Raw genomic sequence first — 22132 nt, forward strand, 5'->3', positions numbered from 1 at the left:
ATATTTTATTCAAATTTAACTCTCACACTTATTCAATCCAAATTCTCACACGCTACTGCAGAGAGTTTTATTACTCGTTGAAAATCTTTGGTTCAGATATCGTGGCCGATATGCAGATGCAACGAGTTTGTTTCTTTCGTTATTTTGAATGGAAAAAAATTATACTCCATCTATTTATACGCAGGCTGCAATAATATGGTGTAACTATAGTTACTTATTGTATTACCTGGTACTTACTCATTCCACCTAAGATCCAAATGGCATGTAGCGAGTGACATAAACTTGAGGGAAAATCCGTGGTGCAATAAAAAGAGAAAGAAGAATAATGAGGAAAGAAACTTCTAGCATCGTAATTCACGCTAATAAATTCATATTAAATCAAGTTATGATTAATTGGCCGTAATAATCATTTGCATTGTTCGAATAATCAGAAATTTGTAATAAAAAATTTCCCTCTTGAATTTTTTCATTACCCAATCACACTCGATCATTTTACAATAATAAGACAATTTTCTTCCATTAACTGCGATATGAGATCCCAAAATTATGCATCCATGACTTGAAAAATTTAACAAAATATTACATTCTTACGAAACTCCTGCTAATTAGCATAATATTTGCTAATTCTAAAGTAAGCGAAATAACTCTGACGAGATTTGAGCGTCGAATGATATGATTTAAATATAGAACTGCATATATGAGCAGCAGTTCTCTCGATGAATGAATTCACCCCAGAGGTTGCATTTCGAAGATCTTTGGTGGTCTCGAGTACTTTTAGTTGTTATATATACACTCATACATATAAATATAATGCACTTGAAATGCTCAAACTGCCTTTCTCGATTCTACGAGACCCTGCAGACTATGCGGTGCATTTACTCGTTATATGCACTATATCCCACAGATGCCTTACGTATACATGTATATATATACATACATATAGAGGGATAGAATGCGGGCTCCACAGACAAGGCACAGCTGTCAGTCGGACGCTCGTAACCGTAAGGAATCTTTAAAAATAATCTCGAAAATGCACTAGCAATAATGAAAACAGAGTCTCACCTAAACTATTGAAAGCTTCATATATATATACATGGACGATAAATATGAAAATGTTTTCGGAAAAATTGTATACATAATGTATGTGGCGAAAGAAAGGAAAACAAAAAAAATTAGTCTTTTTCGGATTTGACAATTTTTTACGTTAGATGAGTGGTTAAAATTTTCTCAGTATAAAATTCAATACACACTTTGTTATGTACTATATATATACATCCTAAGGAATTTAAATTTGTTCCACGATCGACTTGGAAGTCCCACGCTAATCGAATCATCCAACTGAAAAATTGCAATCTATTCATCTCCGTAGAATGTGCCGTCAATAATTGTCTTGTCGATGTAAAAAGTGAGGTGAGTTACGGAAATGCTTGGACCCTGACATCTGATGAGCGTGGAATATTATTTTGTCCGGCTGAAGAATCTGTTGTAAAATCAAATGGTTCCCATGATTTATTTCCTTGGAAATTTAATCGATTATCGATTATCAATGACTTGTGAAAATTCCGTAACGCTGTGATACTTTGAAATTAAATGCGATTCAATATATAAAAGTAATATAATATTTCGCAAACAAAACGTCACCCAACGATATTTATTTACGAGCATATTTGATCAGGTTGAAGATGCTTTTTTCTTTGGTAGAAAGGAGTTGTATTTGTGAATAAAAAAAAAAAAAAAAAAAAAAAAAACAGTGACCATCGCTTTGATAACAATTTATAATTAATAACTTTTCATATTAAAAATCAAATTTGATAAGTACTTCAAAAAATCATCTCTCCATCTATACAATATGAAATAATTGATAAACGATGATTAAACACGCAAGAATAAATTCCAACTAAAGGAAACGATAAAAAAAGAAACGATAACCTTAGAAATAAAATTCTATTCTATAGGATTAAGAATCAAATAATTTCAATTGAAAAATTGTGAGAAATGATACCTTTGAATTATACCACAAGGTAATAAATATCGCAAGGATAAATTCTAACTACGGGAAAAAGATGTGAAAAAAAGCAATAACTTCAGAAACCAAATTTATAAATTTTATTCAAACATTGTGAAAAAATTATTTTTTCAACCATGATATACTTTTTTTTTTGATTTTCACTTCTCGAACACATATTCCTGAAAATCCTTGGCTCCTGTTTGCTTATCGGGCACTCGGAGGGGGCGTCTTCGGCTTCGTCGTGACGGTAACACCTGGATCACGTTATCAGAGGGAGCGTGTTCGGTGCGGCTGTCAGTCGACGCGCGACCGTCGAAGAGCGCGGACAAGAATCTACGAGTGCTCGAGTTTTGAGTGCAGTGTTAGTTGGCAGCTTGAACGCGAAACAATTCCGCAAGTGAAACATACGCCTCACAAAGTGGTGTGTAATTCTGTATTAACCGTATTATAATTATTCACGCACTATATGGCGACAGAATTATCGAAGTGATTGCGTTTTTCCGCAGTGCAAACCGCGTGAAATATACCGCAACGCGGTCGATAACCGTGCACCACTTTGACGGCATGCAAATATTCCTCTGAAATCTTGGCTTGATATTTTTTAGTTAATTTTTGTACGTCTTACGTGTCTTGTGTGCGTGAAAACGGAAACGACGTTGTTTGAATCCGGAAACGAGACTTTTCTAAGTGTCTGCATTTTTTTTTTTTTTCTCATTGCAACATTAGTTGCAACGAATGCAGTTTTCACTTGTTTTTTTGAAACTGTCGAAACGCTGTGGTCGAAATAATTATAGAATGTATAGTTGAGGAAATAAGAAGAAGAAAAAGGAGACGAAGAAGTTAATTTAATACTTCATTATACTGATTTTACTTTAAACTTGAAACTTAAATCTGCTGAGCAAATTTTCAATTCTATTATAACACACGACGAAGAAACACTGATCAAAGTCATATTGAGACACACTTTAGTACACAATACGAGGCTTATGGTCACCTTCGAGAGGAAAACATCAAGACGTCCGGAATTTGAGTGGACAAAGTGTAAATGAAAGTCGATAAATTGAGAGCGAAGCTCTCTTAAAGCTAAGAATGCTGAAAAATTTTACACCGAGACCGACTTTTACGGTAGAAAAAACGTGACTTAGTGCAGATTAAAAGTCTGTAAACCTCACTGGTCGAAGCTTGGGTCGTAAAAAAGCTCCGGAATTCGAACTGAGGATAAAAATAAAAGTATAATAGAAAGATTATTACTGGAGATCGAACTCTTTTCGAGAAACAAAAAAGAAAATAAAGAGAAAAAAACTTTCCAATCCACGGTGCAGCAAAGCTCGTTGTGCGGGAAAGCTCGCAAGCTTCTGGCGCCTCGAGGTATCGATTGCCGGCGTCTCCTCGGCTTCAAGGGGATGGTCTCTTTCGAATAGACCGTAAAACCGACGGTGAACGGGGGTGGAACATCGGCTTATCGACGCCGAGGGTAACTTCAAGGAGCCACCACCATAGGAGGATCGATACAAGCTTGATCCACGCTTTTCGAAGGGTGCCATGACGTCCAAGGCAGGCAGGTCCTACTCAGTGAGGTAGGTGGGACTTTAAGGGTGAATGGGACTTGGTGATCCGCGGGGTGAAAACCTGTCGGTAAAAGCGGTCGGATAAACGAAGGTTTAAAAAACGTGTAACTGAACGAGGCGAGAATAAAAGAGCAGATTTTAATCTAAATTGCAGGAAAAGAGAGGCGCGTCAGATTTTTAACTTTTCAGAGAAACAAGGAAGTTTGGTTATTGTAATAATCTCGAAAATGAATCGCCTCCATCGACGTCTGTGCATGTCATATTTGATCAATTTTTTTGTCCAGGTATCAATGATTTTGGTCTCAATCGACGCGGCTTCTCCAAATTTAGAATTGATTAGATTTCCGCTTTGATCGGTTCAGCGCTTTTTCAATTATTTAAATGATAAACTTCCAAAAAATTAAGCAAAAATGATGATATTTTGAGAATGGATAAATGGATTTGAATGAAAATCTGTACCGTGAGATTAATTGGCTCGCTAATCACCAATCCAACGTCAGACTTCCATAATTTGTAATGGTGGATCCATTATAGTGGTTCAAAATAAAAAAAATCGTCATATATTCATGTAATACGGTGTCCGAGGGCTTTAAAATTGTTAATCACGAATCTGGATTTGTAGTTTTAAATTACAAAAAACCTTCATGTGTCTCTCCTTTCCCTTGGTTTTGAGTAAAATCTTCCCTTTTATTTTTTCCGTTAACCGCATGAAGTTGAGTATAATTCGAAAAAAGGGTTCCGCAATTCAGGAACAAATTTTAATCACTTATACTCCTAACTAACATTATTAACGTTAGAAAAATTGTATTCTTCGATCATTATTTTTATTTTACAAAAATCCATACAGTTTGTCCAATTTTCATAAACGATAGCTTATTTTATTCGAAAATAAATACGCTACCAATCGTGAAAAAATGAATATAAACTAATAAAAAAAAATTCCAATAATCACAATAATTGTAACTTTTACACGATAAAAATTTAACAGATATGATATACGGAGAATTTATTTGCGAATAAATCATTGTGAATTTTTCCGTGGAAAAATTATAAAATAATATCGTATCTCGTCTCTGGGTTTGGAATTTACCATTAAAATAAAAAAGTAAAAATAAAAAATTAGCTGACTCTCTAAATTTCGTTGAGTAAAAAAACAAGTCACTTTCACAAGATCAGAAAATTTTCAGTGCTTTCTAATTCTCTGAAACGTTTTTTTTTTTCTTTTCTTTTTTTTTTACTTGCGATTCGTTGGAGAAAAGTGAGATCTTACCGGATAAAAATTTGAAAAGTTGTCTGATTTTCCGAAAATTTTGTCTAGACTTTTCGTAGTAAAATCGGACTCCTGTCGAAGTGACTCGGTTTTCACTCGACAAAATTCCGAGAGTAAGCGATACTTTCTAAGCCTTTGTTTTATCACGTTTTTTCATTATCTTACCAAACGGCAAGTTGCCAGTTATTACTGAAATGCTTGAGACGTCTGGAATTTAATTACCAAGCTGGGTAAAATCTTTTGAAAATTATTCTGAATCGGAATTACAATGCAAGTCAGGCTTCGGATTTCATCTGCAATCCGTTAAGCTCTACGAGATCTTTCGAAATGAGATTTGCTGCTGCTGCCTTGCGGTGCAGGAAACGAGCGGAACGGTGCAGAGGAGATGAGGATTAGAGGAAACGGTGGTTTTAAGTATAGCGCTATGGTTTTTAGGCTACTCGACCGAGACAGTAAGGAATTCCTGGAAGCTCGGGTACATTATACTCACTTCCATCCGTTGATACATCTACCCGCGTCAAGGATAAGCGGATAAGTGAAAAAGTTATTCTGAAATTTAGAAAAATTATCGACAAAATATTTTCTTCCTTAATAAATTTATTCTACACAGATTAGTCAGAAAATTATATTTAAACGAACTTTGGCATTATGCACTTTTCAATTATTCATTCGCTGTCTGAAATTTGTTGGAAACTGTGAAATATAGAATTATTCATTCATTCATTCATTCATTCATTCATTCATTCATTCGTATACGTAATGGCAATGGCGGTGCTCAGAATTATTTGATTATTCATTTGACGATTTATTTTTCAAAGAATCTTGACACGTTGTTTTAAACCGTCAGAAATAGTGGATTCTAAAAATTAGTATGAGTTTTAAAATTTATCGCAACACTTATATATTCACTTCAAAGTACATCTTATGCCTCACTAAATAAGCAGTATATATTGTAAAGTAAACTTTCTTCAAACTGATGGTTACTCTTCACTCATATATATATATATTTATTATTATTATTTCCTATTTTCTTTTCTTTTTTTTTTTTTGCTTTTATTAACTTTAAACTGTAAAAATGAATCTGTCTCAGTTTTCGGAGTATGTTAAATAAAAGAGAATGCAAATCATCCGCTGCAAATAATAACCCTTGACGAATATCTCGGAACATAATCTGAGAGCATCAGATTTCTGCACCTGCGATTGTCACTCGGATTATAAACGGAACGGATATAAAAATGATACGCTTTCGTAAAATTGCATGACAATAAAAATAACAGCAGTAGCTGTCTTCTGGTTAGATAACGGAGAAAATTTGTTCCGGAAGACGAAACTCCCGACGCTTATACGTACATATATATATATATTATATAGTCTCGACTTTATGCTATGTATTCCGATTTGTTTTTTGTCTTTTTTTATTAATTATCTCGCCGATCTATCAACTAATCGAATTATTTATGTGTATTTATTTCACTTTTGATTTACTACTTTGCTTTATAGCGTTTACTTGTCACTTTTTATACTGATAATAAATAATGTACTTCTTTTGATTAATTTTATTATACTGTAATTCAGGTTTGCATTTTAATTTCTTTCCTTCATCTTTGAGGTCATAAGTGAAACGTATAGATAATGAATGGAAATCTATTTTCTCGCCATAATTATTTATTAGTACGGTCTACCGCCTGGTAAGGTAAAAACAAAATGTTTATATTCTTTTCCTCAGAAGAATTAATGAGGCAAAAATACCGTATTTATCGTCTTATTTCATCTAAATTTGTATACGAATGGATTAGAATTAGAAACCCTCTTTTCCTTTGGTTCGAAATAACTTAATTCGTGTTCGAGAAGAAACGAAAAAAGAAGAGTTACAAAAGAGAAGGAAAAAAATGCTTTGGATCCAAAATTAACGTCTTGATAAAACCATTTCTCTGGGAATAACGCAGCGGTTTTATAAATTTCCAACCTAATTGTTGCATATCTTCTTTTTTTTTTTTTTAATTATTTATGAATAAACAATACGTTACATTCAATACGCCTTTCCTTCCTTCGTAATTGCGGTTTATAAAGTAATCTGTATTCGCTTATCAAAAGTAATAATTACGGCCGCGTATCCCTGTTTTTATTTCTCGTTATCGCAAATTTCGCTCAACGCATATTTCCGCATGATAAGCGATTACAAACGTATCCGCGAGACGGAAGAAAATTTATAAAGAATGAAAATAACGTAACACGGTTTAACTATGAAATTTGACCAGCGATATACGCTTATAACGTGTCCCTAAAAATACGCCCATAATGCACTTCGGCGTCCCGAAAGGAGAAAAAACGATAGATTACGTGCAGGAACCTCGTTTCCCGGAAGTTAACTAAAGATAACCGCGTTAAGGTCAGCCTGGGTGGAGCGATATGTTTTATAGTTTTGTAAAAGAAGAGGAATGCTTATGGTGGAAGCCCGAAATTCGAGATAATATACGATGCAGGAATATAGTGCTAGTCGGAAGAAATAGATATCGAACACCAGAATACGTATTTCTATTAATACCCTGCATAGATAAATGCATCATAGACTCTGCAGGCCATGTTTTACGAAATACACGGTGTTTACATGGGGTTGAAGTTTTTTTTTGTTTTTTTTTTTTTTCGTCTTTCTCGAATTTAGAAACTCAACATCCAACTTGATCCAACTTGAATGAGTCACTCAGGCAAATTTGAATACAATGAAATAGTTTTTCTGTTCTTACATATTTGTGGTTTGATTAGGTCGATGGAATTGAAGGAGGAAGGTTTTGAAAATGTTAATAAAGCATTTTCGATCATTTAAAATACGGGGAATGAAATAATATTTTTCGCGATTCGTATGATTCGTTGTTATTTTCCAAAATACTGCTTTCTGATTGTAACTTAGTTTTGAATTTTAATTCAAATCCGAACAACGGTTTTTAATCTACCCTATAATTTAATAAATGCTTATATTTTATTCACTACGATTTGGAGATTCGTTCGCTTTAATTTACTATGAAAATGTCAAAACAAAGTTTTTTTTTTTTTTTAAAGAAAAAAAAGACAAGATTCCATACCAAAATTCATTATAAATCAATTTACCTGACACGTTATTTCTACCTTTCTGAGATTCAAAATATTTTTTGTATTCTACTGCTGTAGAACATTCATAATATGTAAGTCAAAAATAAAATTCTCATTCATTCTAAACACAACTTGTTGTTAGTAGTATATACCTATATATATAATCGTATATCGTGGAAAAATCCTCGGAAAAAATAATGCAATAGCTTGAAATCGGAATTCGTTTAATTTCAAAACTAGCAATCAACGGAGGAAAAAGTACCCAATAAAAAATCCAGTAAAAGTTTGCCGCTACGTGCAACAATCCGCAACTGTGTTATCATCTATATCTACAATTAACATACAGACGTAAAAATTGGCGCGAAATTATTGCATAAAGATAAATTTTCTACACGTGTATATGTGGGGCAACTGCGAAAATAAAATTTTTTTATTCAACTGAAACAATAAGGTTATCGTTTTGCATTCTATAAAAACAGGGTTCCTTGAATTTTCTTTAAAATTCTTTCGTCAAACCGTGGATGAGATATAAATTTTGGAAAATCTTAATAGTTTTGTTATCTTAGAATGCTAATAATTTTTTTAAAAATCCATGTATTTTAATGTTTTTTCTGCAATCAATACGTTTACGAATGTACTCTTTAAAAATACAATGCAAAAAAAATACCAAAGCCAAATTTTTCGCGAAGTAAAAAAGTATAGCCAAGTTTCAAACACATTCGAAATCATCATCTTTCACTAAATCAGTCAGTACAATCCTGAGGCACGATTTCAAGCCTATTCACACAGAGTCGCGCAGCGCAGTTGCGCAACCGCGTAATGTGGTGAAGCCTTGAACTTGACCAAGGTTTTCGCCGAGGCCCGTTTCACGTACCTGTATATAATATCAGGTAAACTATCGCATTGTGTCTGACGTATTTTTTATTTTTTATCCATATTTTCGTTTTTTTCTGTTTTTTTTTTTTCAAATTTATTTCGCACCGATTTCCGTCTATCTTGAATTGCGACCAGCAACGATAGATCGGCCTTATAGTTAGACGTCTTATTCACCTGGACGTCTTTGAAATTAATACCTTATACACACATACATATGCATACAGGCAGGCATGCCAGGTATTACGCGTTGCGTTTCGTGCGATCGGGTTACTCAGGCACACCGTCGTCCATCTTTCCGTCCAGGTGACGCGGTCATATTGTATATTACATAAGAATAGAAAGAAACGAAAACAAAAACAAAAAAAAACACTAGTGACGAAACTGAAAAGAATGACCGATTGCGGTGAATTTTTTTTTTTGTATAAAAGAAAAAAACACGTATTTATTTATATATCATACAAATAAATAATACATATGTACAATGATATATGAAAATTGAAAACATCAACATGGCGTAAGAATGAAAAAAGTTTCAGCTCAATCGGTAATTTTTATAGATTCTTTATTCTGGTGAAATTTTTTTGTACCTGTAACTGATGTCTTTTTTTTCTTTCTTTCAATTTGAAATACGATCCTTGACATTTTTACATAGATCGGTACAATGCTTATGAAATTTGGAAGCTCTACAGATTATAAAATAATGAACTCGGAGTTTCTCGTAATAATTTTTTCGTTTTTTTTTTTCAGGCATCATGCTGAAAAAAGTAAAAAGATATATTTGGTTAAAATTATTCTTTTATTGGCTCAATAAAATTTAATATAAGTAATTTGCTTCCTAAGCTCGAAATTTAAAACATATTCAATAAATATTATTGACGTATAATAATTGCCTTATAAACCACGTTTGACATCACAAATATGACGAATTCCGGGAATGACGTTGGGCAATGTCATTAAAATTTAGGTGGCTGAAAAATTTCTCATCGTTTAAATGTTGGCATAAATAATCGAAACTTGATTAACTTTGGCAAATTTTCCATACACTCCGCTCGTACACGATATAATACCTGATGTATTCGAGTATGTATTGCAAACAGGTTATCTATAGATATTGCATAAATTTGCAGCAACGAGGAGATATACGATAATAAGACGATTTTTTTATTTTTCTTTTACGACTTGTTAATTCCACTCCCCTGAAAGTGATCAAGCTGCATCTACTGTTACACACGTCACGTCTATATTGCTATACAGGCCAAAACTGTATCCGTCTATAATCCTATCCCGCAAAATGCATGCCAATCCGATTGCGTAGAACTATTACATAAATTTGTTCTCTTGTCATATGTTATGTGTAAAGTACCTTCTAGACCATAACCGAGGCCGTGTCGACGACTTTTTGCTCCAGATTCGTATCCGCCGAGCCTGAAACCGAAAAAGTACAGAAAGCTCGTGCCGATAGACCAAATTTTAGATTACTTACTGATTTTGATAAAATTGAAATTGTCTGGATAGTGAGATATTAGTACTGGCTAAATTTTTTCTCAAGTGCGAAAATTATTCGCTTACATATGACAGGTATAAGGTAACGGATGTGCCAATATCCGTCCTCTTTGTTACCAACAGTCGGTAAATACCTCCCCATTATCGAACGAGTATTACATGAACCTAATTGTAAGACGCATTATGGCCATACGTGAAATGGTACGTACAGAATGGCCTGAGTCACGTTTTAGGTTAGATTTCAAAGCGTGGTTAGAATCCCCACTACGCATAGACACGTAGGCAAATAATGCAGATGAACAATTGGAAATCTCTTTGAGGAATTGAACAATGAATTGTCTTTGATCCAAATTGAGAGTTTGAAAAAGAAATCATGTGCCTCGACTCCGAAACAAACATGACTCACGGTTTTTGTGCTAATACCGGGTGTCCAAGACCACCCGTCCACCCTTTCTAAAATCTGCAGAACAGATTTTTTTGAAAATTTGAAACCCATCATATTGAATAATGATATTGACGACCTCCGGTGCACATTAAAAAAATTTGCATCTTTTGTTTGAAACATTTTTTCATAAAACTTTATTCCTGACCCCTAAATGATACATACAATTTAACTTGTAATCGGTCCTCACAAAGCTCTTTTGAACTTAAGAAATCGGATTGAAAAAGAAACTGCAGTGTTTTCCGACCATTCTTAGTAACTATGTAATTTTGCTACTTCCTTATTTCTGATCGTATACAGTTCAGAGAGAACATGCTAAGAGATTTTAGAAAGGGTGGACGGGTGGACTGGGACACCCGGTATGCAACGATCGCCGTAGAAATAGACACGGCTTTATATTTTACACACGCGCATTGCAATCGACGAGTGAAACAAAGATGGGCTTTTGGACTTACTTACTACTTATTATATGATCTAACACATGCACAGCACACCTTGTGCTTGTCAGACTAGCTGTATTTACTATTTCCTCACAATAGCATAAACCGCGTTACGTAGGTAATACGCGCTCGTTTTTCATTCTGAAGTGGTAATTATATTGACACTCTGCAAATTAACAACGGCTATATGTATATGACGTATATCGCGAACCGCAGCCGGCACACTGCTAACCCAGTTTATATTGCTTGGCAATATTTTTTTCATCTTTCTTACTTCATTTTTCTTTTCTTTTCTTTTCTTTTTTACGTTTTATGCATCGATCTGTCGAGTGACTCGATACAATCTTTCGATAGCGTGAAACAAGCTGGTATAAAATAAAGTTACGAGTAGATACTATAAAACATCAAGGTGTACCTGTTCCTTAATAACACGATTATACCGCAGCGGCAAAAAAGTTATAATACCCGAATTACCGAGTTATATATATATATATATATATATATATATATATATATATATATATATATATATATATATATATATATATATATATATATATATATATATATATATATATATGACTATTTAAATGTCGAACGAAAACGCGATTCATTTTATTTATTGCCAGTATCAACGAAAATACGCGACGGTATTTTGAGAGGGGGAAAAATTATACTGCTGACGTTACGTAGAGCGAAGGTGTATAAATTCTCATGTGTTAAGAGAAACGCATACATCCGAGATTCGCAAGACGATCAGAAGTCAAGGTGATGAAGGATTGAAGAAAAGAGAATAAAAAGTAAAAGAAAAAGAAAAATAGAAATAAAAAAGAATTCGTCGATTCATTGGCGTCAGAGAAGCGGATACGGTATAAGTATAATATCTTGCTAAAATTAGCAGGCAAATAACTTGCCACAATATGCTCATATAATATTTATGTTATCTGAAATAAATTATGGACTGTCATTTCATTTTGGACATTAACGCGAGGTTCATATTATGTTCATGATTTTGTTTACCTTGAAATTGGAATTTGGTTTCATCAATTTTTTTTCCTACTTTCCAATTACTCAATTGCAAAGTTTTATAGATAATGCTTATATGATATGCGCGGCTTGTAAAAACGGTTTGTGTATGTACCTGCATTCAAGGCTATACGAGTAATTACTGCTATTTACCTACTCAACTCGGAAGATGTGAAATTTTCACTCGCAATTTTCAGCACCAGTCGATACAAATTTTTAGTATCGGTTCAGGATTTCGTTACTTTGTTTTTTTTTTGGATTTTGGGCAAAAAAAATTATTAATTCAAATTTATGAACAATTTTGTAAAAACATGCAAATATCTGTGAAGTAAAAACTGAGTGACGTCAACATTTTCATCATTTCAATTCGTCTTCATCTTTCTCTACTTCGTCTTCTCGCGCTTTATTGTATGATTTGTGAGGCCTCGTGTGTAACCTACACGTGCGTTTTATGTCCTTACCGCCTTATCAAGCCTACTGCACAGCAGTTTCGTGCCGATCGACTGCAATGTCACGGCTCTCACACCTAATCAACAAGCATTATGCAACTCACTTGTCGTTCCTTCCTACCGAGTACAGGAAGTGGAAAGGTGCGGTAGAATGAACATTTTTTTTACTGCATGCATCTTCTTCGAGTGCATGTATAATGACTCGTATATATATATACATACATATTTATATATACCGTGTGTCCACGAAGAAAGTGCGCACCTTATGCGTATGTGTCAATTCCTTCAAATTTTATTGGTCGACAGTTACCACGTGATTGAGCAGCCGACGCAACACCAATCGCGATAGGCAGAAAATGTCCCTAGGAACCCACAACAGAACTAACGGTCGGCTGCTAGGGACATTTTCTGACAGTCGCGATTGGTGTTGCGTCAGCTGCTCAATCACGTGGTAACTGTCGGCCAATAAAATTCGAAGGAATTGACACACGCGCTTAAGGTGCGCACTTTTCTTATGAACACACGGTATATGTGTATAGATTTATGACTCCGATAAATAGCGAACGTGACCTTCGAGAGTAGAACAATAAAGCTGTACCTACATAAAGATTTGAGAATTTATTGAACCTGTAAAATTCTTTTTCAAATTCATGTATTCGCGGTTCGATCACTAGTCTGCGAAATTATTCTCCATATAGATTCATCGAATTCATTCGATTTCTAAAATCTTTACAGGTATGAAAAAAATAATTGAACCGTGATGCAAATTAGCGATGGCCACTGAGGTAAAAATAATCTGTGCATCGATTAATCGAGTCCAAAAAATTAATCGAACACATCTCGGTTGAATCGGTAAATATTAATCGAATATTTTTGATCCTTTTTAATACAAATTATATGAAAAATCAATCTCGATGTTTATCAAATTTGCATAGTATCGGTAAACGCGGTTTTCATCGTTTTACATTATGCATGCTCCTAGCTTTCCCTTATCCATGGGTAATGGATCACGATTAGGATGAGATATAGGTTAGGTATACCGTTATATGGGCGATGCTGAATACTCATTATCGTAATAGCCGTACGCCCGTATCGGTTCGGTTCGATGGAAGGAATTGATCGATTGAAGGAAGATCATGTTCAACCTTTACATTTCGTTCCATGCACGATTATAGCTGCAGTTATTTGCAGGATTTGGCGAATACAGACTTTCGAATAGAAAGGTATATTGGTATGTGTGCATATACGTCCGATGTAAAACAAATCCCATATAGCTATGAGAGAAGATTCTGTGATTGTGGTATTGGGTGCTAAAAATTTTATTGCATATTTCACGAACGATTGAAACAGAAGGTATGCAAAATTATTCAGGTTTTCCTAGAAATCGATATTTTGTAATTATTACCTCGATTATATTTCGAAATGTAAAATGTTAAAGCAGTATTTCTTGTGATTTATGGAACATTTAATTAGTACACTTGTTAAAAATATACACTCACACATTTTTCAAAAAAGCTTGCATTAACAGCTTCAAATTTTATTACGAAGATGTTTTAGATCATGTGTTGAAATATTTTGATACTCAAGAACTAATTGTTTTAGAAATATTTCACCATTTTTAGTTTCTAAAAAAGTATGTTGTGATGACTTCAGAGTAATTTCGGAAAATTAAGACCTCAGAATTCCGCTAGTTTTTTTTTATATCTACACATAATTCATTTGAGAGTTGATTATTTTTATTCTTATAGAGAAGATAACTATTTGAAAATGTTTTTCATTTAGGTTAGGAATCACGTAGGAATTTATCGAAAAATTTTGCAGTCAATAATTTAAGAAAATTTAGAATCCGTCACGTTAAAATGACTGCAAATTCAAGACCATTGGACGTTTGCTGAATATTATACATACAATGACAAATAGCAAATATTCTTCGATTTTTAAAACAAAACGAAAACAGTTGTTCGAACGGTATATTATGTTAAACGGAGAATGCGGAATGCTGTCATGAATTTCGAACAGATATTCGCAACGATACAATTTCAATTGTTGAATGGTCTGGATAGAAAGCTCTATTATACAATTTATATAGCATTACACGTCACTACGAAAGCAACGGTATTCTTAACACGTATAATATAACTTGGCAAAAGTGCTAAAATTGGAATTTTTACGGCAATAACAATGCTGTGATTTATCCAAGTCGAGGGACGAGAATGACGAAGGAAAACCCGAAACCGAGGGGATTTAGGGTCACGTATGCTCCTACATTTACCAACCGAGCAAAGGTCTTCGCACCTTCGGGATATAAGTAACTTTCCTAAATTCCGCTTCAAAACAGCGATGCACCGTCGAAACTTGAACCCTTTTGGTTCGTTTGTTTATTTAATTTAAGAAGAAGAAGAATGAGTATGCTCGGTCGGTAAGGGAAGGAGTACTACATGACCTTAAGTCTCTGCTGTCGCGTGACCTTTGAACGAATCGATGTACCGTCGCAAAACTTAATCTCCAGCTTCTGTAAGTATAGAATTTCTCAATGACTCACAATAAACCAAGTCGATATTGACTCACGGAGAGTAAAAATTTTCCAAATGCCATTTGGACCACTTTTTTACCCTCCACTACTGTAGATCTCTATAATACCGACGATTCGACGATTTCGACGATATTCAGATTCCTTACGAAAGCCAGCACATTTCAGATTTTTACGAAAACTGTATCAGATTTACTGACATACTAGATTTCACTGTGAAATCCGAAACATGCTAGTTTTCCTAAGAAATCTGAATCGTGCTACTTTTCGCAAAAGACGTTGATACAGTGTCTTTAATGGTTCACTGCAGTCTGCAGGTATTCATTAGGTTTTTGTGTCTCACTCACACGTTTTACATATTCTGCAACTCAGCAACAAATAACAATGTTTTTGGTCTTATTCTCTGTTATTACAGGTTTTTTGTAGCACCAGAAGATAATTTGTACTTTCTCAGGTGCAAGGCTCGAGCAATTCATGCAGAATAATATTTTTGCCGGTGTCTTCTGCTACTGAACATCAAAACAAGGTCAAATCCAGCACTCTCAATATTGCGGAACATCGTGCTTGAATTCCAGTAGTTTTCTGAAATTGACGTAGAAAACTCGTTACAGTGTTTTTTTTCATCATCGTTGAGGATTCTTTCGAATTTTTTACGGGCGTAGGACAGTTTGTATCTGACATATACAATTATTCAGCATCTCATCTCTTTAATATTTAAAAAATTTAACAATTTTGCAAGTCGTCATTTTTGGATAAATGTTCGGCAACTTGGCTGACAAATTTTACTAGTTCAATGGCGATGGTATTTCTATAAATATTCGGCTTCGTGCAAGGAATACCTTAAACTACCTACCGTATTGATCCACTATTTTCCCTGCAGCCTCTGGTCTCGTTGTGTTTTATTTGTACTTGAGCCATTTCATCGGGTTTGCAGTAGACTGAGATATATAAAAATACAACGCATTGGGAATGTGGAAAATCGATTTCAGTTTTCCTCGTGTAATTGAAGATACAGTTTTTCAGAGTCTAGTCGCTGTGAAGAAAAGAAATCACTCCGATCGAATTATCCTGTTAAAAAAGGACCTTTCAATTTGCCAAATTTCATAGTCCTCGAGGGTTTCCAGTGGCAACGTCTCGACGAACTTCTATCGAAATCACAGTTGAACGCGTTCGTATATCAAACGCAAGACAAATCTTGCATTCATAAAAATGACTTCCAACCGTGACATCAATTCTGATCAAAGTAATTGGCGTGGTTAATATGACAAATGGCATTAATTAGAGGTAAGTCGTGGTGTCACGTGCCTATAAAGTGCTTCATAAGGTTTCCATACTACGTTGTGACAAAGTACTTGGCTACACTGCAAGCGTCTATTTCATCAAACCACGCGACTAATGAATTTCAAATACTGATAACGCTGTTTCCATCAGTCTCACGTACCTACGCCGCTGATCCATTCACTATTTAAACTCCCTACCGGATGGATTTACTACGTGGTACTAGGAATGGCCGTGAAACAGCACGTTTGTGCCTTTGGTATACATATACACAGTGCTTAAGGTGATAGACCACATTAATCACCTTCTAGAGAAGTCCCAAATGCGTAAATATTCCTTGTAGTCTTTGGATAACTCACCGAAAAAGAAGCCACGAAGTAAATTTTTTTTTTTTTTTTTTTGTTTGTTTTATTTTTTAGGGACATCGTAAAGGAGCCTCGAGATAAGCGCGATGCTAATTTTTTTCCGTATTTTTACTAACCAGAAGGATATAAAGTGTTGCTGTAAATTTTCAATGCTAAATTACGTATTCTTCTTCGATTCGACTTCTGTGCCCTGTGACAAGCATTATACTGTGACAATTGGACAATTATTCATGCGACACAATGAGACAGCACACGCTGTGTTACATTTCGCGTATTTTCTCTTTCCTGCACGTGAATATGTGTATATACATGCAGCAGTGAGCATAAGCGTTCTACTTACTTCCACATGGAATACTTAATTTCGGAGATACGGTGTACAAGAATCGTTCCATTGTCAACCGTGTGACGTTCTCCGAGACCTGGTTCCTGTAGTCGAGCGTCCTACAGGATACGTCGCGAATTTATTGCTCATGTCATGTGTTCCTGTTTTTTACGGGGCATGTTTAAGCATACAATATGTAATGGTTCAAACTGTACACCGCGGTAAACTGGTTTTTCATGCCAATTTGAGAACCGTGTGCTTTTACTATGCGTCCATACTTGTACTTAAGGGTATCCTCATCCACACACACACGTACACATATGGATCACTACGTCCAGTTATGTTTTTATGTCTATGCTAAAGACGAAATAGGTCAGTACACAGCGCGTTTATGTATGCGTTTATTCAGAAACCGTTCTTTGCAATGGTTCCCTCCGTTTTTGCATATTCATATCACAGAGGTATCTGCACCTATAATTTTATGCGGTTGTCCTATTTCTGGCTATTTACGCGCTCGTGATAAAAAGAAAAATACTCGAACGGTGGTTAAACTATTCTCGAGATCATTATCGCTGATTTTTTATTTATCTATGAATCGTTAACACGTGATCTAATCGCAACTGCTTTCAACAAGATAAGAAATTGGTGGAGATGAAAAACTTGCTACAAATAAACAAATTCTTCTAAATACTGTACGTAACACACCAACGAAAGAAGATATAATATTTCCTCTGGAAATTTTCATATCCATCTTTTGTTTTCAAAAATTGACAATTTTATACTGTTTAAAAATGATACAGTTATGATATGCTATAGTAATCGTACTGAATACTTCGTGTGAACTGATTAGTACTGTTATTCATCTACTAGAATCATAACAGTTATAAAATAAAATTGTTTCCAGTCATCTTCATCCGTAATGAAAGATACAAAGTCCATAACTCTTGAGCATCTCGTGCAGACGCTACCATGTCTCTATAAACAATTAATTATTCTTATGGTGGCAATAAACTCCACGTGATGATATTAATTACGTAAATTAGTTACCGTACGTCTTTTCGATCGTTATCTACCCACGTCTAGATAAATCTTCTTAGACACGTGAATCGACTGTACGAGGTATAAGACTGCATGTTGAAAATAATTTTCTCACAAAAGTCAAGTTTTTTGTTGCAGGTTAGAATTTTTCGTTGTAACTACGTCCATGGTCGTAAAATTAAGTTTATATATTTAATATTTATTTGTTACTTTTTCTTTTTAAAACTTTCAATATTAAACACTAAATTTGAAAAGAATTTGCAAATATATTAATCAACTTTCAACGCGGATGTTCGAGACTGCGACAAACTGTTTCATTATATACGCTGAGAGAAAATTCGTTCCGTAAACATAACAAATTACAATGAAATTGATATTGTAGAAATACGATAGGTATCAATATTCTGAGAAAAATTATTACAAAAAAAAAAAAAAAAATATATATATATATATATACATATATAGATTACCGATTATAAAAAATTTTGTAAAATTACGTCATAACGAGAAAATGAAGAGTGAAAATCCGATGTCAACTTTTCACCCCAAATATTTAGGCAACGCTCGAATTTCAGAGCCTGTGAAAAATTTGAGAAAAGAAACAAGCAAAATAAAAACAGGAGTAACGCCTGGAGCACGTGCTCGTTGTCTCGCGCGCAGCGTTAGCTTCTTCAAGTACGTAAGCCAGTAGCCAGAATCGTAATATAGATGCGCACGTGATTCCTGCAGCAGGCTCGACCGGCTTGACGCGCGTCGATTAGCCGGCGAATAGCGGTATCAGTGCGCATGCGCAAACGAGCGAGCTGCGCACTCGCAGCGTCTCGGGTGAAAGGTTCGCGGGCGGATTGGATGGACGCGAGATGACCGTGAAATTGATATTTAGTGGACCGATGCCACGCTGCCTGCATTGATTAGCGCATCATGTCCAGCAGCGCAGCGTGAGATCACTTCCGTGATTTTCTCAGCAACGAGTCTATCTTAATTATTATCGTTAGATGATGAGTTATCATCGTGCATCTCGGATTTTAGGTTAGGTTTTAGGTAACCAACGGCACGAGTTCACAGCCGGCTGATGCAACGATTATGCAGATCTGATAACCGCCGCTTTTTATTCTTTTATTTCGCTCTTTTATCAGCGAAATACAATCGCCAGTCGAACCATAGACTGTGAAATTACCGCGAAGTAGACGCCTGCGTCTTCCTTCAGGCACACCGAACGTACAGTCCGCTTTAAAAATCGGAAATTATTCCAAGTTTACTTAACTTCGTAATACAATGAAAGTCCAACAGCTCGCATGATTTTCTACGTCCCCTGATATGTCGGTCAAATTTTATTTCAATTATTAAATAGACATCAAAATTCGGGGTTTTATGGTTTGGGTACGGGTTTGTAATAGAAAATGTAATACTTGAGAAGTCCGATGATTCAAACCGAGTAAGCAAACTGTACTGACAGTAAGTGCGGTTGAAACTCCTAACTTCACAATAGCTATAGTCTTGCAGAGATTTAGTCTCAGCGTGCAAAGTTCTTTCTTTATTAACAGTTTGTTGCAGAGAAAAATCCGCTTATGTAACATATTCATCTCTTTTTTTTATCTTTTTCTTTTTTTCGTTTCTTCTTTGCTTTTTTTCTCACACATGAATAAAGATCTAGACGTTCCACGAAACTTTATCAACTTCCGTCATTTGCACTAACAAAATGGCGTACACCTAAGTATATGAAATAAACACGATTCATTTGCTTTTTTTCAAATTTTTACAGAACTTGGTACACGAAGTTTTTGTCACTGGACGTCTTACAGATTTTTTTTTTCAACATTTCTAGCCGTTAAAATTCGAAACGGAGATTAAGTAATTATACTTGTTGGCAAATTCATCTATTGCTGGATCGAATTTAGGAAAGTTTCGTTGTAACTGATTTCAGAATTTACTTATACCTGATTTTATTTTCAAAAAATTAGAAAACTACCGCGATACGTGATGCGGTCGTTGCTCGTGCGAAACGGTAAAGTGTTTTTATTCACCTCGCTGCGCTATATAGTCTGTTCTTTTAAAAACAACTATCCAGTTACTCTACATATATCATGTATGTATACTTATAGGTATAGTACTGAAAAAAACGTACATCATACCATACGTTTATACTCATGATTAATGAAGGAACGAAATATCTTGAATTCGAAAAAAACGCAATGTAGACGTATATATATACGTTATGCGAGTGACAAAGAGATTTGCTGACCGAGGAAAAATAAGTAAGTGTTAATTATAAGTGGATATAAAAGTATTCGCTAGCAGAGCGTGAATTCAGCAAGTTTAGGTATGTTCTTGCTAATTTTTCGTTCCCGTTGCCAAGCCGAAGAGACAAAATTTGCCATACATACTACATCCTAGCCTGGTAATGTGTATAATAAAACAAATTTTGCTGAAGCAGCGCAGCATTTTTCCCATCAACACTTTTCTCTGCCTCGTTGCTGGGCAGAAGCGAACGTCTTTTTGCCACACGTGGTTATATTAGAAACTCGTTGGTAAATCGACACTTTCCTTTTGAGAGCAAGAATTATTGACTCCTCAGTCAAAGTATAAAGCTGATTTTCGTTTCATCCAATCAATGCTATCCTGCACTCTGGTAATTATAGATATCTCAGTATATTCAGTAAAAAAAAATTATAAACCTTTGAAGATGAGTTGAAAAAACAGAAAAACAAAAAAAAATTCTGTTTCATACTATTATCTTATTAAAATACAGGTATGATCACTTTCGATGGCACGATAATGCATGGAAATAAAATGACGCGTGTGTTTATACATCGCAAACGATGTCAGAGGGGTAATTTTACATTGCTGCCAGAGTGACTTGTAATAACGGACTAAGTTACTGCAATTTACTTTTTTTTTCTTTTTTTGTTTAAGAGAAACAAAATGACGCCGAGTAATTATGCGATAAAGATCTTTCATTGCCATTTGTTTTTTTGTTTTTTTTTTTTCTTACACCTGTTTCTTGGTCGATGGTAGGCAACTATAATTTTCCGTGACGGAAACCGAGTGTGAAATTAAATGTAGTTGTGACATCTTTGCACGGATGGTATATTTCAAATCCCACAACTGGTACCTCACTTTTTTTTTTAGAATACTGCCAGTGCATGTTGAATTTGACATGTAAATTGGGTGAATACGAATTAGGTCAGTAGTGCTGCGAATTATTTTGAACGAATTGAATTTCAAATGAGAGATTGGAAATTGTTTTCTTTTTTTTAATAAGAAGTAAAATTTATTCTTAAAATTTAATACCATGACAATATGACGACAATGATTTTATTTTCATTACATTATACAGAGTACAGATGTGTTTTCAAGGAAACAATTATTCTACGTGACCGAATCCGTGCACAGTTTCCAATTTCGTCAAGGTTAATACCGATAATGTTAAGGTGGTTTACTTGGTACTAAGTTTCTTTATCAAATTTAGTCATGATGTTGAAAGATAATTTGCTTCAGTAATAGAAATTTTTATAATAAATTGCAGATAGTGTCAATAGTGTGAAACAGTGCTCTAAATTACTTTTTAAAAATTCGAAAGCTTGTTTCAAATTTTTTTTTTCTTCTTTTTTTGTACTGTTACACAGCTGAGATTGAATTCCGTTTACTCGCAAACAAGCCTCATAACATGAACATGAAACAAATATTTTTCAACCTTAACGTAATCTGTTTTAAATGAGCGAATACTACTTGAATCCAAAATTAGGAAATGAAAATAAAAATGAAATTATTTCAAGCAAATTCCAATTACACAAGCTAAGGTATCAATGATTTGAAGAAAGGTGTTATAACTGAAACTTTCAAACTGATGAAACTCTTTGATCCGATTCTAATAACTATATCTTGGACTGATTTTAACCTCTGATCAAATCTTCACAAATTGCCTGAAAA

General features: G+C 34.6%; 1 protein-coding gene across 3 annotated transcripts in view; it reads left to right on the forward strand.

Annotated features, from left to right (window-relative positions):
- LOC124404912 (secreted protein PRY1-like) overlaps nucleotides 1–22132 on the forward strand; it is a 50708-nt gene that overhangs the window by 17816 nt on the left and 10760 nt on the right. The window contains exons 1-2 of one of the 3 annotated variants that reach the window (XM_046879404.1): nucleotides 3257–3439; nucleotides 3472–3585. The exons of the other annotated variants lie outside the window; for them this stretch is intronic. Coding sequence (XP_046735360.1) covers nucleotides 3551–3585 — 35 coding nt within the window. The 5' untranslated portion in view covers nucleotides 3257–3439; nucleotides 3472–3550. Of the gene's footprint in view, nucleotides 1–3256; nucleotides 3440–3471; nucleotides 3586–22132 lie in introns of those variants that run through there. 3 annotated transcript variants of the gene reach the window in all.

This window comes from Diprion similis, chromosome 3 (assembly GCF_021155765.1).
Source record: "Diprion similis isolate iyDipSimi1 chromosome 3, iyDipSimi1.1, whole genome shotgun sequence".
Classification (NCBI taxonomy): domain Eukaryota; kingdom Metazoa; phylum Arthropoda; class Insecta; order Hymenoptera; family Diprionidae; genus Diprion; species Diprion similis.